General features: G+C 40.2%; 1 protein-coding gene and 1 pseudogene across 1 annotated transcript; one reads left to right on the top strand and one right to left on the bottom strand.

Moving 5' to 3' along the window:
• Positions 1-652: 652 nt before the first annotated feature.
• Positions 653-3,857, bottom strand: RPS27L (ribosomal protein S27 like). Its single transcript, XM_069098363.1, has 4 exons — positions 3,709-3,857; positions 2,977-3,085; positions 2,482-2,592; positions 653-853 (listed from the first exon to the last, which is right to left on the bottom strand). The coding sequence occupies exons 1-4, from the start codon at positions 3,712-3,714 to the stop codon at positions 825-827; spliced, it is 255 nt and encodes an 84-aa protein (XP_068954464.1). The 5' UTR covers positions 3,715-3,857; the 3' UTR covers positions 653-824.
• Positions 3,858-13,814: 9,957 nt separating this feature from the next.
• On the top strand, positions 13,815-13,917 carry LOC138169700 (U6atac minor spliceosomal RNA; annotated as a pseudogene).
• The last annotated feature ends 3,474 nt before the right edge of the window (positions 13,918-17,391 follow it).

The raw sequence follows: 17,391 nt of genomic DNA, 5'->3' as shown, positions 1-17,391 counted from the left end.
TTGCCTTGCTGCAATGACAGCCCACTTGCGATTAGGCACACTAGTCAGCACCATTTGCAAAGACATGAACAGAAACAGAGAAGATGACACTCGGTCCAGAATTGGATTTTGGTAAGGCACCTGTGGAAACAGGACAAGGGGGGAGGTGGAGTCTTCTGCAAGAGTAGAAGACAGAGAAACACTGAACTGGTTAACTACAGGATCAATAAAGGGAAGGGAAGGAAATGAAGTCAGAGAAAGAGTGATGCCTTAGGAGAGTATATAAGGGTAGAGGGGCTGGATGTTATATGGAGGAAGAATAGGTTCAGAGGCATGAGACAGAGAAAGACAATGCTAAGTGGAGGTCATGGTGGCTAAAAGTATTTCAGAATTCTTTTTTTTTTTTTTTTGCTTTTTGGAGGGCAATTGGGGTTAAGTGACTTGCCCAAAGTCACATGGCTAGTATGTGTGTCAAGTGTCTCGAGGTCGGATTTGAACTCAGGTCCTCCTGACTTCAGGGTTATTCACTTCACCACCTAGCCTCCCCCTTTCAGAATTCTTTATAATGGGAGTGAAACATCTGTGGGTTAGGTTGGGATCAAGCAACTGTATTTTTGTGAGTATATATACATGCAGAGAAAACAATCATACACAAAAAATTATAAGAAGAATGTTGCATATAATTAAAATTTTAATGTAAAACAGACTCCAAAACAAGAGGCCACCATTATATTCCTTACAAAGTCAAACTTTAATTATATTGACATATTAGATTAACTTGGATTTCTGAACAGATAAGGCTTTCTGAGATAAACATTATGTCCAATTCATGAAGTTGAATGTCATTAATGTTGCTTTCTTCTAAATGAGCAACCTGTAAAAGAAGCATATGAAAGAATAACAGGATAGTCTGTCCTTGTGCAATAGTTTTGGATAAAGAAAAGCTATTTCTTAGATGTAGATGTTGTCTAGACTTAAAATTACATTTTTATAGAGAGGTAATATTTACCTTTTAACCCAAAATTCTTAATATCTTATTTATGTAATTACTATTTCTACTTCTAACACCTAGAACTATATAAAACCAATGGCATGAATTATGAAATTGAATCTGCTTTATGCAATCTGACAGAAGGTGAGGTCCTTATCTCTAGAGATAGGTTTATAGTATTGTCCATAGTCCCTTTGAATAGAGTTCCTTCCTATTCAGCCTCACTTGTTTAAAAAAAAATCCACTTAAAGCATTTTACTCAGTAAGAATTACCCCTTTAGAACTGTTAGGAGTTGTGATAAACTCAGGACTACAGCAAAGTTAGAAAGGTTTCTAGACTTTAAAAAAACTTTTAAACATGAAGAAAGAGACTGGACTTGTGATTTTAATTATATAAAGAACTTCTAAATGATGCAACTCCCTTTACCAATGCAAGTTGGCACTTTTTCTGAAACACAGAGTTGCCTAGAGTACCAAGAAGCAGAACTGGAACCCAGACCTTCCTAACTTTAAGGCCAGCTCTTTCTACTGTGCTGCACTACCTTTCTTTGAGAACATATCAGACCAATAACATGTTGCTTTTCATTCAGTAATCGTTTTTTCCCTTTGAAACCAAATACTTATATGTAACATTCAGACCCCAAAAGAATGAGAATGTAGGATCATAATATGTTAAGCCTTAGATCTGCAGATCTCCTCTAGTTAGATCAACACTGGGGTTAGAGCTCAGATTTCCAAAATGTTACTTATCTTTTTCATGCATCACCTACATTCTGCAAGTACTATTTAAGAACATTATTTATTGTCACCATGTTACTGAAAGAGAGGAATTATAATTAGATTTCTATGAAAGCCTTAAAGTGTTCGTCAGATTTTTGGGAAGCAATTAAACTTTTGCCGTATGTTCAGTTGCTTGACAAATAAAACTTTTATATTTTAGGATAAAGAGGCATACTTAACTGTTTTTGTTCCATTTTAGGAGGTAACCTATAAAAGCAACTTTAATGAAAATGTTTGAGACATTTAAAGTAGATGTTAAGTCTTTGAATTCCAAACATACAGACTAATTTTAAAATCTGTCCTTAAAAAGAAATACAGGTGCAACTTACTTTATGAATAGCTGTTCCTGAAAAAAATGTTGGTAAATTAAATCATTTTCCCACCGACTTATATTATAATTTCTTTAGCTTCTTTCTGATTGATCTTCAATTGGCAGAGCTAACAATTTAGTCCTAAGTTTCTCTGCCTGAGTGAGGGAGTTAACAATCTGTATCTGTAAAACACTTACACAAACCATGTGGGATAAGCACAGAAGATTTTCTAGGTTGAGAGTAGTAGGTTATAAATGTCAGCTTAAAATCCAGACACTTAAAAGAACAATCCCTTCATAAAAAGAAGAATGCTTGAGCAGCCCTAGGTTATGTTTAATGAGATTTTCTATACTAAAAATTTTAAAAGAACACTCATACTCCAACGATCTTATATCTAGATTAGAAAATGCCAAACCATACCTTCTGTGAGTCTGGCCTTTCCTCCTGTAGGCTGGCACAACACAGTTGAGCAACCTACACAAAGAACCACTGTCTGGGCATGACTGAAGACTGTAGTGATCTTATAGCAGCCTAAAAAAAAAGTAGCATTGTTCAAAAATGAAACAAGGAAGCAAAATAGTATTCACTAAACTCAGGAAAAGATAAAATTCTCATGTCATCGTTGAAAAGAAATTTCCCCATGTGAAAAGATTCAGTAAAAATCCAAGAGATTTTCCAGGTTTCAATTTTTTTCAAGCAATCCAAATTCTCTAAAGTAGGCTGCCTGGCTAGCAGCAAGGCCTTTTTTTGCTACCTTTTTAATGAAAATTCCCCGATTGGGGTTAGTAAATTTCCAATTACGTTTTCCATCCTGAGGCTAGTTTTAGGGAGTTTTCACATATACCACACTTTCATTTCCTACTTTCATTTCATTAGTAGAATAATCAAGATTCAGACACCGAAGTCCCGTTTTACCTGGACACTTGACATCCATAAAGTAAGAATTTGGACTCTGAACCAGGCGTTTCTTTTTATGTTTCTTCTTTTCATCCTCTAGGGATGGATGCACTAAATCTCTTGCTAACTGTTGAATAAAACAAAAAATCACGTGTCATTATTCCTTTGCATTACGTAATGCTCCAGGACCTTCAACCATAGGCGAAGTCTTGAATACATCGCACATAAGAATTACTTTCAGAAGCTTAAGCATCTCTTCCTCTTCACCAGACTGCAGACAAAAAGTCAAAGCAGCAGCACAAAAATCAAAGCTCTAGGAATGTGAAGCGAGCCCCCTGCCCTCCCGCCCGCTTCGGAGGGAGAAAGTGCCCCAGCAGGGCTTAATGCCCCAGACTGACGTGCGTAGCAAAAAAGGAGGGAGGACTCAGAATCGCTTGGGGTTTGGGTTATTTTGGGTGCGGGGTCTTTGAGAAGGGAAAGCAAGAGGAGCTTGCTGGGGGCCCGAGGGTCCGATGACCCGAGTCAGCGTCACGACTGTTTATGCAAGTCCCTCCGCCTCCCCGGCCACAGTTTACTCCTAAATAAAAATTAGCGCGGTCTCTAGGCCCCTCATTCGGACACATAAAGGGGACGGGGTCGGCGACCCCAAGGCGGGCCGACCGCCCGGGGCATGTGTGGACGTGTCTCCCACCCGCGCTCCCCAGCGGCCGGGAGCCGCAGGGCCCAGCTGGGCCTAGGTCAACAACTCACAGGCATGTCGGCACTCCCAGAGGCTCCGCGCGACCGCCTCGAATGATGCCCCGCAGCCAAATAGTCCCAGCTCCGCCGCGTCGCGTCAGCTTCCGGGATAGAGTGCGGAGGATGGCGGGAAGGAGCGGCCCGCGGCCACTCTGGCCTCTTCTCTCGATGGTGACCGCCGGCCCAAAGCGAGGCTGCCGAGCTTCTCCCGGGAGGCTGCTTCTACGCTCTGCTGTCTGGACCCGGCAGCCCGTCCTGGGGGCCTGCGGGCAGAGAGCGCGCCTCGACCACCCACTGGGTCAGCCGGGCACCCTGGACACCGGTCCGAGCCTTGGGCCCCGCCGGACTTCAGCCGCCCACCACTTCGGCCCTCCGGCCTACTGCCCACTCCCTTCCCGCCGCTGCGGGCCTCAGTTTCCTCAAATGCAAAACGAAGGCGTTGGGCGAGGTGGCCGCTGTCCACCGCCAGCCACCTCTGCGGTCCTGTAATCTTCCTGCTGTCAAACTCCGGGGCTGGATGGGAGGCCGGTCAAACCCATACGTGGAGCTGCGGCTCAAAGTCCATAGGAGCGCGCCTGTTGGCCGTCATCTAGTCCAGCCCCCGCGGTTTTTATTTTTTATAGAGATGAGGAGACAGGCCCGTGGTTGTTTTAATCTCAGTTTTATTTGATATATAATGTCCAATGAAATGGCCATGGTGCTTATTAATTGATAGTGAATGCAAACGATTTGATTTGGGGAGTTTACAAGCTTCCAGACACCAGCTAAATATTGAAGCTGTATAAAAAGTAGAGCTTTGCCATCTGTAGCCTGCTCCAAAACGTGACCAGCTTAGAACCTCCCATTTCAGTCCGAGTGACAGCAATTTACATCTTTGGGATCTAAAACAAACAGACAAACCAACTTTGGGGATATAATGTCAATGTCAGTCGCTCATTGTGCAAATTTGAAAAGGTCAGCATGGCTGCTTCGACAGATAACAATTTGAACCCACACTCTGTGTGTGTATGTGTGTGTGTGTGTGTGTGTGTGTGTGTGTGTCTGATTTCTTTGACACAGAAGAACCATACCAGAAAGTGGAATCCATAAAAGAAAAGTTTGGAACTAGGAATGCAGAGCTATTGTTCCTTTCTCCAGACGAACTCCAGATCCACACAATAGCTATTTGATTAGGCTAAGGCTGTAGATTTCCAAACCTCTTTTCTAATTTGTCAGCAACTGAAAATTGTGACTTGCCCATGTTTATGCAGGGATGGGAATTGGTGGCCCCTGACTCCAAATCAGATTACTCTTTCCACTATATAATGCTGCAAAAGCTTTTATTATTAAGTTGATTTTAATTTTTCAGCCATCAAGTCACATGCCCCAAGAACATAGTGAAGTAGATTCTTGAGCTCCTCAATATAGACATTTCTTACTTTTGCACAGATTATAATCTACATTTTTTTCAAACTATACATTTCTTTTTCTTGACTGCTCATGAATCACATGCACCTAATTTGCTAGAAGCCTTCTACATCTTCTAAAATTTCATAGATATCCCTGTAACACAAGTCATTTCAAAGAAAGCATGATAGTTACATAAAAAGCACTCTGCAAGTTGCTGAACATAGACATATATTCAAATTTTTGCTCTCAAGGAAATTAGAGATGTGGGGGAACAGACATTCACAAATAACCATGATACATGTGAAAATGAAATGAGGGTGAAGAAGTCTCGAAAGAGTGCTATTAGAGATTTGAGAAGGAAAGATCACTGTTCTTTAGGAAGACTGGGCAGCTTCTTGAAGAAGCTGGCACTGGAATTGGACCCTGAAAAAAGGGAGGAGCTTCCACAAAATGAGGTGGGTGTTGAGAAATAGCTTAATTTTAGGGCCCTTGGAAATGGAAGAGGACAAGACAATAGCTTTAAGACCCTGGGCAAATTATTCACCCTCTTAGTGCTTTAGACAGTTCCCTTGTGGTGGTGGTGGTGGTAGTTGTCTGTCCTTGTAGATATCTGACATCCTTGTAGATGTCTGACCATGACATCAGGGAGGTGATGGCATGACATGCAAGTGAATTGGATTTAAGTGATGCAGGACTGTGCAAAGTCACCAGCCTCACCCTCACTTTCTCCTCTGGAGCCATCTCAGTCCAATGGCCAGATATAGATCAGGACAATTGCAGATGGGTCAGGATGCTGTGGGGGAACATTGGATTTTTCTTTTTTTTTTTTCTTTATTTTTTTCTGGGGGAAGGTAAGGCAATTGGGGTTAAGTGACTTGTCACACCGCCAGTTTTTGTGTTAAGTGTCTGAGGCCAGATTTGAACTCAGGCCCTCCTGACTCCAAGGCCGGTGTTCTATTCACTGTGCCGCCTAGCCACCCCTACACCTTGGACTTTTCAAGCTGAGGTCTTTAACAGGGCTCAGTTTGACTGAGGCAATACCAATTGAATGATTAATAGATATTTGAAATACAACTCTATTTTGGTCTTTACAATATTGCTGCTGATGTATAAAATGTTCTCCTCGTACTGCTCACTTCTTTTTGTATCAGTTCATACAAATCTTTCCAAGTTTTTCTCAAGCACAATAGTATTCCATCACATTCATATATCATAAATTGTTCAGCCATTACACAATTGATGGGCATCTCCCTCAATGTCTAATTATTTTCCACCACAAAAAGAGCTCCTACAAATATTTTTGTACATATGGGGCCTTTCCTTTTTTTCTTTGTTCTCTTTGAGGTATAGAACTAGTAGTAGTGTTGCTGGGTCCAAAAGTATGCACAGTTTGATAGCCCTTTGGGCATAGTTCAAAACTGTTCTCCAGAATGGTTGAACTAGTTCACAGCTGAACTAGTTCAGTGATGCATTAGTGTGCCTATTTTTCCCACATCTCCTCCAACATTCAGCATTTTCCAATCTGATAGGTATGAGATGGGTGGCAGGTCAAAGATAAAACAACTGAGGAAACAAAGGTTTGAGCTTCCAAGCATATTGATTTATCAAGCAATGCATGCCAATTGCATAACAAATTTGCTCCAGGCCTTCCACAGCTTTAGCACTGGACCCCAAATACAGAGGGAAATAGATTTGTATGCCTGACAAATAATCAAATAAGACCAATTAATTAAAAGAAAACAATTAACCAGGACACAAAATTGTTGCTGTTATTCAGTCATGTCTAACTCTCCGAGAGCCCATTTGGGATTTTCTTGACAAAGATACTGGAATGGTGTGTCATTTTCTTCTTCGGCTCATTTTACAGAAGAGGAAGAAACTGAGACAAACAGTTAAATGTTTATGGGCATAAAGCATTATTGATTAAAGCTCATTTATGAGCAAATTTGTTATGCAATTGGCATGCATTGTTTGATAAATCAATATGCTTGGAAACTCAAACCTTTGTTTCCTCAGTTTTTTTATCTTTGACCTGCCACCCATCTCATACCTATCAGATTGGAAGATGCTGAATGCTGGAGGAGATGTGGGAAAAATAGGTACATTAAAGCATCACCGGTGGAGCTGTGAACTAGTTCAACCATTCTGGAGAACAATTTTGAACTATGCCCAAATTAAATGACTTGCTCAGGGTCACACAGCTAGTAAGTATCTGAGGCTGGATTTGAATTCAGAAAAATGAGTCTTCCTGACTCAGACCCAGCACTATATCCACCATACCACTTAGTTCCCTATAATAAAATTAGGTAATCTGATTTCTAATTGGAGGAAAGATTAGGGACATTCCAAGTTGGGACAGGGAAAGAGAACAGATGCAATTCCCTAAAGTAAAAAAAATAAATGTCCTTCTCCCTCTAAGTGTTTGTATTCAACCAAAGGAACAGGGAAACAATAATTGAATAACAGTTTGGGGCCAGATTTCAGAAAAAATATATAGGTTGTTGTAATGCCAAGCAAAGGCAACTTCCCAAGGTTCAAAATACCAGCATAGGTGCTCTCCATTTTATTCAGTGACAAATTAAGAACAGAGAGAATCAACATATATAGCATAATTCAAAATATAGCATTTACCAAGTGTGATTCAATCAAGTACTACCCCACCCCTGGACATTACATTCATTAATCAGTCACAAAGTCCCTCTTCTAAATACTACTCCACCCCTAGGTTGTACCTTCATTTAGTCCATCACAAAGCCCCTCTTCTCAAATGGAGATTAGTTTCCAATCATAAGTAAACTACTTTCATTTGTTCAATCACAGAACACAAAAAGGTCAAAAGTTCCCCACCCTTGGATCACAATTGAATCTACCCCAGAGTTACAACAAGCTAAAGCACAGCATTTAATATCCAAAGAAAGGTCTTTTCTTCATCTTGACCCAAGGCAAGTTCTCAGCAATCTTTGTTCCTGGGGAGACAAAGCTTAGCAAGGCCACAAGATACTTTGCCAGTGTCTTCACTAATTCATTCTCTGTCTGCAGAACAGTCCTAGGACCCCTGAAAACATTAGCAAAACCCCCTTCCAGGATTTCTGTAAACATACAACAAGAAAATCCTTCTTCAGGGCTTCTGAACCAACAGCAAGATTCCAGAACCTCTGCAACAACAGGACTGTCCTTCACCAGTGGACAGAATTCACTCTCTGTCTGCAGAACAGTCTCAGGAGCTCTGAACCAACAGCAAGGTTCTAAGACCTCTGCCACAACAGGACTGTCTTTCACCAGTGGACAGATCTGGCAAAACAACATCAAAACAGACAGACAAAGTACCAGCATAACAGCCATGTCTCCTCAGTCCTTGGCAGCTCTGGATGGCGGCTCTCAAAAGTCCTGGGCAATTCAAACTGGCCCTCAGCAATCCTCTCCGTCTCTCTCTGCCTCAAGAGGCTGCTTCCAAAAAGTTCTTCTGCCTCTCTCTTTTCTTATGTCTCTCTAAATTTACATCACCAGCTCCTCCCAGTTCAGCCCTCTCTTTTCTTGTCAACAAGTCCATCCCACAAGTGGGATTCACAAGCTCTGGGTTTTAACACAATCAAACCAAAAACCAAGCCAATACAGGGGGATATTTAAATTCCATTACTATTACAGTTGTTTGAGATGTATAATTTTGAGAAAACTCCTTGCATCAATCTTCAGATATGACTGGGTTTCTAGCCAGTATAACCTAAGCAGCAGGTAGATGTGGTCCAGCTTCCCGGGGTAAGTCCAAAGAACGCAATGATGTTGGGTTTTTTGTTGTTGTTGTTGTTGTTTTCTCAAAATTCCTACAGCTGAATAAAGTTTCCTCACAAGACAGAAAATTAATTAGACCCATAATTGAATAGAAAGGGAACTGAGCTAGATGCAGAATTGAGACATAAGATGGAGTCAGTGTGGAGTCAATGGAGTCAGTCAATTCCTAATTATCCCATGCTGTTCTAATTTCCTCAATTCCCTCATACCTCAGAGTTTCAACTTAATTTGAATTGAAATCCAAACTTGAACATAATGATGATGTTACCCCTGAGTCTTCTCTAAGCTAAAGATCCTTTGACCTCATGTGATAGTAATGGCATTTAAAGATTCCCCTGTATTGGCTTGGTTTTTCAAATTTATTGTGTTAAAACCCAGAGCTTGTTAATCCCACCTGTGGGATGAACTTGTTGATGTGAAAAGAGAGTCCTGAACTGGGAGGAGCTGGTGACATAGATTTGGAGAGAGAGGCAGAAGAACTTTTTGGAAGCAGCACCTCGTGGAGGCAGAGAGAGAGACTGATAGAATTGCTGGGGGCCACTTTGAATTGCCCTGGACTTTTGAGACCTGCCCCCTGAGCTACCAAGGACTGAGGAGACATGGCTGTTTTGCTGGTACTTTGTCTGTTTTGATGTTGTTTTGCCAGATTTGTCCACTGGTGAAAGACAGTCCTGTTGAAGAAGTCTTGGAACCTGGCTGTTGGCTCAGAGCTACTGAGACTGTCCTGCAGACAGAGAGTGAATACTGTCCACTGGTGAAGGACAGTGCTGTTGTTGCAGGGGTCCGGGAACCTTTCTGTTGGTTCAGAAGCCCTGAAGAAGGATTTTCTTGTTGTATGTTTACAGAAATCCTGGGAGAGGGTTTTGCTAATGTTTTCAGGGGTTCTAGGACTGTCCTACAGACAGAGGATGAATTAATGAAGGGACTGGCAATGTATCTTGTGGCCTTGCTAAGCCTTGTCTCCCCAGGAACTAAGATTGCTAAGAACTTGCCTGGTGTCAAGATGAAGAAAAGACCTCCATTTGGGTATTAAGTGCTGTGCTTAAACTTGATGTAACTCTGGGGTAGATTCAATTGTGATCCAGGGGTGGGGAACTTTTGACCTTTTTGTGTTCTATGGTTGAGCAAATGAATGTACTTTACTTATGTTTGGAAACTAATCTCCATTTGAGAAGAGGGGCTTTGTGGTGGACTAAATGAAGGTACAGCCTAGGGGTGGAGTAGTATTTAGAACCGGGACTTTGTAATTGATTGAATGATTAGAAGGTCCTGGGGTGGGGTAGTACTTGGAGATTATTTAATCACCGTTAGTAAATGCTGTATTTTGAATGATGTCATGTTTTGATCTTCTCTGTTCTTGGTTTGTCACTGAATAAAATGGAGAGCACCTATGCTGGTATTTTGAACCTTGGGAAGTTGCCTTTCCATGGCATTACATTACACCTCATATGACATGGACTTGAGACCCTTCACCATCCTGGTTGCCTTTTTCTGATTGCTTATAAGCGATTTATCCATTGTTTTCTTAAACAGACTTCTATATGGCTCTAGGGAAACAAGTGAAAGGACAATGTTTATTCCTCCTAGGGATCTCAAATAACTATTCTGGATCGAGGACATAAATGTACTCTGGCTGATTTGCTAAGGAAGTGGGCACATACTCCAAATTTGGTAATTGAGGGCAGAATAGAGGAGGGCTGTTGCCTCTTTTTTCTTGCCACACAATACAGCTGACTCATGTTGATGTTGTGGTCCACTAGAATATTCAGATCTTTTTCAGACAAAAACTGTCTAACCATGCCTCCTCCATCCTATTCTTATCAAGTGGATTATTTAAAACTAAGAGCAAAATTTTAAATTTATCCCTATTGAATTTCAGCTTATTAGATTCCACCCAATCCTCTAGTTTTTCAAGATCTTTTTGGATCCTGTCAGTTAGCTATTCCTCTCCACTTTGTGCCATCTGCAAATTTAATAAACCTATCTTATGTCTTTGTCCAAGTTATTAATAAAAATGTTAAATAGCACAAGGCCAACTATGAATCTCTCCAATGAAAACTTCCTGCACATTGAACACTAAGCCATTATAATGACTGCTTGTCAAGTCCAACCATCCAATCAGCTCAATTTAATTGTATTATCATAATCTAAATTTCTCCATCTTCTCCACAAGCATGGTATAAGGTACTTTTTCAAATGTTTTGCTAAAATCTAGGTAAACTTTGTCTTCAGTATTCCCTTCATCTACCTGTAATGGAGGGATAGCCCTAGCAGCTTGTCCTAATGAGGGGTAAGTTAGAAATTCCATTTGGGTTGCCATTTCAGTGACAGAGATACATAACAATCAGCCAAGTCTTTGTAAAATATTAAAGAAACAGTGATCTCTGAAAAACTTTGTAAAAAAATTGTGTAGCTCTTGTTGAATCTGTATAACTCACTATTTGGGAACATCATAATGTTTAACTGTACATGTAGGGTTATGTAAGATCTACTCCCCATTAACTATTTTGAAACTCTTCTGTTTGGCACTGGGGAAACAAGTAAAAGGACAATGCTTATACTTGTAAAAACCAATTATGAATTGAGGATATACAATGTGCTCAAAATATATTCTGAATGAATTGCTGAGGACAGCAAATTTTTAAGTGGGGGAAGATTGTAATGGAGGACAAGCCAATGGGGGCCCTGTCCTTGGAACTTAAGCAGTATTGTCTGACTGCTCAATACCCACAGACAGCCTTGGGGAGCCTTTTTTTTTCTTTTTGGAGGGGCCATTAAGGTTAAGTGACTTGCCCAAGGTCACACAGCTAGTTTTTGTGTTAAGTGTCTGAGGCCGGATTTGAACTCAGGTCCTCCTGACTCCAGGGTCAGTGCTCTATTCACCGCATCACCTAGCTGCCCCTCTGGGGAGTCTATTTCTGGAAATGCACAATGATACATAATGGATGAGCCCTGCTCCCCCTTCAGCATATGTGTATGTATTCTGTGACTGTTTCCTGTTCACTTTCTTCATGTTGGGGGAGGAGAAAGCCTTTCAGTTGACTGTTAAGCCAGAACTGAATATGTATACAGAAGGCTCCAAAAGAGGAGCTTGAGGGGCAGCTTGGTGGTGCAGTGAAAAGAGCACTGACCCTGGAGTTAGGACGACCTGAGTTCAAATCCAGGCTCAGACTCTTGACATTTACTAGCTGTGTGACCTTGGGCAAGTCACCTAATCCCAACTACTTTGCCTTCCCGCTCCAAAAAAAAAAAAAAAGAGAGAGAGGAACTTGAGTTGTTACTTTCAAGTAAGGAAGGATTTCTACAAGTTTCCAGGTGAAAGGGAAGGGAGCCATTACCTGGCCTTTGAATGCATGGGCCTGTTGTTTCTTCTATCCCTATTGTGTTTAGACTTTCCTGAGCTTAGGTAAAGGAGTATTGGTAGTGGGATGATCCTAAAAGCTCTGAAAGATCAAAAGAGGGACCAAAAGTTCAATGGCAGGAGCCCATGGCAAAGACTGATCCAATGTGGCCTAGCCCAGCAGTGAACCAATCCAGCAGCCAAGATACCATGTCCCTTAGCTAAAGTACTAAGGTTCTTCAAGCAAGAGAGTGACTTTTAAAATAAATGCCATGTTTAGAAATAAACTTGGTAGGAGGCATTTTTATAGTAACTGTTTTAAGTTTGCACTCACCTTTTCCAGGTGTAGAGGAAAAAGTGGGCTGTGGTTCAGAGAGTTGTTTTATGCTTCAGTTCTTGCTATATCTTTTCAGTAAATATTTGTTTGTAAAAGAGAATTGATATAAGTTGCTTACCAAAGCTTTTGAGGAGAAATCAACTTGTTGAATTATTTTAGGGAGGTACCAACTCTGACAAATGATATTGGTGGGAAGACCCTGGATAGGGGCTTAAGCCTGTACCATTAAAAGAACTATTCTCCCTCAAAGATACCCCTGAGATCTCTAGAGGGGGATGTATCTAGCCACAATCTAGGAATCCAACTTGCTGGTAGCAGGTATGGTTTGGGAATGTAAGTCCAAAGCCTAAATGAGTCCCATACCAGTTTAGTAACACTGTCAAAAATGGGGGGGGGGGGGGGGGAGGGGGAAGTTCATTTGGCTTGGCTCTTTCTTGATGAAGCTGTACTGTAGTGATTGCTTCCCTTGCTCAATGGCAGGGTAAGATCAAGAAAAGGCTAGCAGTTCAGTTTGGATGGATATAGTGAACCTAAAGGGAATGAGGAGCCTAGATCTGTAATTTCATGATATAAGGAGCTCCTAATAGAGAAATTCTAACCCATCTGTAACTTGTACAGGTTAAGTGACTTGCTTGTGGCCACACAGCTAGTATATGTCAGAGGCAGATCTTGAACCAAACCTTACAGACTACAAGGCCAGTCCTCTGTCCACACGGGCATGTTGCCTCTACATGAAGATAGGGAAGATACAGTAGAATGAGTGCTGCATTTGGAGTCAAACAACTGGAGTTCAACTCCTAGCTCTGCCACTTCCTACTTGTGTGTAAGTCACCTAACATGTATGGGTGTTAGTTTCCTCATATCTAAAACAAGGAGTTTGGATTAAATTACCTTTAAACTCCTTTCCAGCTCTAAGTCTATAATCCTATGACACTACTCTTTGAGAAATACACTAGTTAAGACAGGAACATGAAGTTCATGTAAAATCCAATAGGTGGCATGAGGAGCCCTTTTTTATAAAACATAAATTGGAGATTATGTTGCTCAGTCATTTCAGACTCTTCATGACCCCATTTGGGGTTTTCATGACATAGATACTGGAGTGGTTTGCCATTTTCTTCTCCAGATCATTTTACAAATGAGGAAACTGAAGTAAACAGGGTTAAGTGACTTGTCAGTGATTATTCAGCTATTAAGAGGTCAAATTTGAACTCAAGATCACTTCTAAGCCTGGCACTCTATTCACCAAGCCACCTAGTTGTCCTGTTAGATGAAACAAGAGAAGGTTAGCACTCCCCTTGATAAAAGTGGAGAATGTGTATATATAACCTAATGCAATTTCAAGAAATAAATCTCAGAATTTTCTAATCTTGCATTTCAGGATGTCAGTTTTCCTTTCATAAGAGGTAATTGAGCAAAATGAGCTTCTTAAAATGTAAGGAACAGTTATGAGTTTCCACAGGAATAGAAGCTACGACTAAAAACCGAATTGGAAATGAAATAAATTCACCCAAATATTTCCACCTAGATCTTCTGCTGGTATGAAATTATGTAAATCAGTACTAGTTTGTCCTTCCTTCAATGTTGCATACCACTCTTTCTAAGCATGCTTGCTATAATCAGAAAAGCAATTGCAAGCCTATTGGCATCCTTGCCCTTAATACAGGCTTTCTATTATCCATGGTAGTTAGGCAGTAGAAATAGCTTACATCCACAAAAGTACCAAAGTTTGCTTTTAGAAAGGATTTGTTAGTTTTTCTCTCAAATTTGTCTCAGCTATTCACAGAGTTAAATTAATTGGTCTGGCAGTTCCTCTGCCTATCCTCTAGGGGAAAGGTTTAATAAGTGCAGGAAAATGGTCAAAAGACATTGATAAGCAAAAAAAAGGAATAACAAGAGATCATGACAATCCACAACCTGCATAACCAGTCCTTTAACGCTGGAGAGTCGACCTACTTAATATTCACTAAGTGTTCATAGTGTGCTATGTGAATAAAACATGTAAAAGATACTTTCTTTCCTCTTCAGCATTTCCATCTAATCCTATTAAATTTGCTGTTAAGGTCTTGGACCTACCAAGAGTCTATGAGGATTGTTCAGAGAGTAAATTTATCAGATAATTTTAGGAAAACGATTTTGTGACAAGTGTTGCTATCCACCTCAGAATATATGTGTGCTCATTTTTAAAAGAGAGAAAGAAACATTTTGAAAAATTTCAAATTGCCTTATAAATCAAGGAAGATAAGGACAGATGTATTTTTATGGCTCATATTGGTTACCCATAATTGGAATTTATCCTTATTTTGAGTAAAACTTGAAAACACAAAGCATTAAACATGCAACAATTGATTCATCCTCATAATGCTAAACTTGACTGTGTGCCTGCTCATTGCTGAATGGAATTATAGGTATAAGGAGAGAGAGATTTCAATAGAGACATTTTGTAATATAGTCAAGAGAAGGCAGATGCCTGTCTGAACTGGATGAAACATGCATAACTTCATCTCACAATAGGGTTTATCTTTGATATAAAAATATATGCTGTAATATGACAAAAGGATGCACAATTTTTGATAAATTTTCTTCATGCCCCTCAATTATTTGCTTGTATCTATATTCACAGGTGGGCAGCTAGGTGGTTCAGTAGGTAGAGTGCTGGACTTGAAGTCAGGAAGATTCATCTTGCTGAGTTCAAATCTGACTCCAGACACTTATTAGCTGTATGACCCTGGTCAAGTCACTTAACCCTGTTTGCCTTAGTTTCCTCAACTGTAAAATGAGTTGGAGAAGGAAATGGCAAACCACTCTAGTATATTTGCCAAGAAAACCCCAAATGGAATCATAAAGAGTCAGACAAGGCTTAACGATAAATACTTACAGATACTATCTTAAAAAAAAAGCTAAGTAATTATTAGGATAATTTATTTCTACTTTTCTGCTATAGCACCTATGGGAACTCTCCCTCCCACTCATTCACATATGAGTCAGCTAAACAAGGCTATTCCATGTTGAAAGTTCTCCTTGGGTCCACATTGACTAAAAACTTCAGCTTGCACTCTAGCTGATGTGTTCACCTTTCTTAGCCAGATGATACAAGTTCAAAGCAAAGGCATTTAATGAACTATCAAGTTAAGAAAAGCCTCAATCAAGTATTTTCCCATGTGGGGCATGCTCTCCCACAAATTCACATGTACATGCATGTACCTACATGCACAAGTGAGGACGGGGCACATGCATGGAAATTTAATTCATGTCTCTATAACTATAGGACCATTGGTATCTTCTGGTGATGCATTGCACTGATCCCACTTTGCCTGCTCCCTTCCCTGCTCTGTATTCCAAATGTAGTCCCCATCCAACATCTTCTGGATATAAAGTCTATGTCACATCTGTCATTCATATTGGGTATTGAGTTCTTCTGGTCTCTTTTGGTTGTTACTCTGGGATTGAGGCTGCCTGATCACCTTGTCATTGTCTTAAAGCTCTATACTGTGGACTACTTGAAGTTTTGATGGACTAGTCTTAAATAGCTGACAACCCTGGGTGGGATGCCAAGTTGATCTGATTTGTCCAGAGCACCTCTACCCTAAGAGCAGATGATCTAGCCATATTTGTTAGTAACTGCTCCCCTGTGGGCTTTAGCTGAACCGTTTAGACTTACATACACTAGAAACTCCTGTTTGTTCCCTCCTGACTTTCCCTGTCTTATTAGGGCCTATATGCTGGCTGAAAGTTTGCTTTTGCTAACTTTTCACTTTGGGCAGCATTCTCGATATTCTGCCTTCCTTCTCAAAACAAAGCAAATCACTTTGATATTATTGGTCAATTCAAATTTTCTCTCTATTCATATGGTCACCACCTTCTTCAGTCTTTCACTCCTCTTATCTGGAATATTAGAATAGCCTCCAAATTAGTCTCCCTATCTCCAATCTTCTCCCTACTTTCCCCTTCAATACATCCTCCAAACAGCTATCGAAATAATCTTGAACAGTTCTGACTTTACTACTAGCCTAAAAAGGAAACTTCAGTGTCTCATTTTTGCCTCTAGAATAAAATATTAATTCCTAATACTGGCACTTTAGGTTCTACATGCTCTAGTTCCTATTTTCCCATTCATTTCATGTTATCCTTCTTCATGTACTTTCCAGCCCAGCTAAGCTTATACTGCTAACAGAATTTCCAGACAGGCTGAAAAGAGATGATATTCTCTCTGCCTTCTAACTCCCAGTCAAGAAAGAGAAAAAAGGAATTTACTCCTGTTAAGGTCTCTTAGCTCTTTGTTAAGCTTGAAATTCCACCTCCCACCTTTATGTATTTGTATAAACCACCCCCATGACTTCCTGTTGCCCCTTTTTGCAAGTGTTATTCTGCTCACATTTTCCTAGAACATTTTGATCTTTTCTTTCCCCCCTTTCTTCTCTATGTTGTATAATACTTATTTGTGTACACCTCCTAAACCCAGTACAATGTTAAGCTCCTTGAGGTCAGGAACAAGTTCATCTTGGTCTTTAGATTTCTCCAGTGTCTCCCACATAGCAGGAACCAAATAATTGTTTAATTAAATCTCCACATTTCTATTAATTGTTGATCAATATCTGTAGTGGAAGCACTTTTCATGCTTGAAAGTCAAATCACAGCTCACACTTTATCTTGAAATTTCATGTCAGAGAGAAGCTAATTTTAATTAAAGAGAAACTAGCAAACAGATACAGCATTTTACTTGGCAATTATATATATATATATATATATATACATATATATACATATATATATATATATACATATATATATATCTTAAGTCCTCCTGCAGCATTTGCCAAGCAAAGTTCAGGATTGTTGT

This window comes from Petaurus breviceps, unplaced genomic scaffold, assembly GCF_028583685.1.
Source record: "Petaurus breviceps papuanus isolate PSGF00001 unplaced genomic scaffold, PetGlider_PUasm1.0 37, whole genome shotgun sequence".
NCBI classification, from domain to species: Eukaryota; Metazoa; Chordata; class Mammalia; order Diprotodontia; family Petauridae; genus Petaurus; species Petaurus breviceps.
Note: the sequence above shows the minus strand (reverse complement) of the source record. Positions and strands in the feature narration are given on the sequence as shown.

What these genes read in the sequence shown, in the direction of transcription:
- RPS27L (XM_069098363.1), bottom strand. An exon ending in TATGGATGTCAAGTGTCCAG is followed by an intron (nt 2,593 to 2,976) that starts GTAAAACGGGAC and finishes CTTTTTTTTTAG; the next exon opens with GCTGCTATAAGATCACTACA. An exon ending in AAAGGCCAGACTCACAGAAG is followed by an intron (nt 854 to 2,481) that starts GTATGGTTTGGC and finishes CTTCTTTTACAG; the next exon opens with GTTGCTCATTTAGAAGAAAG.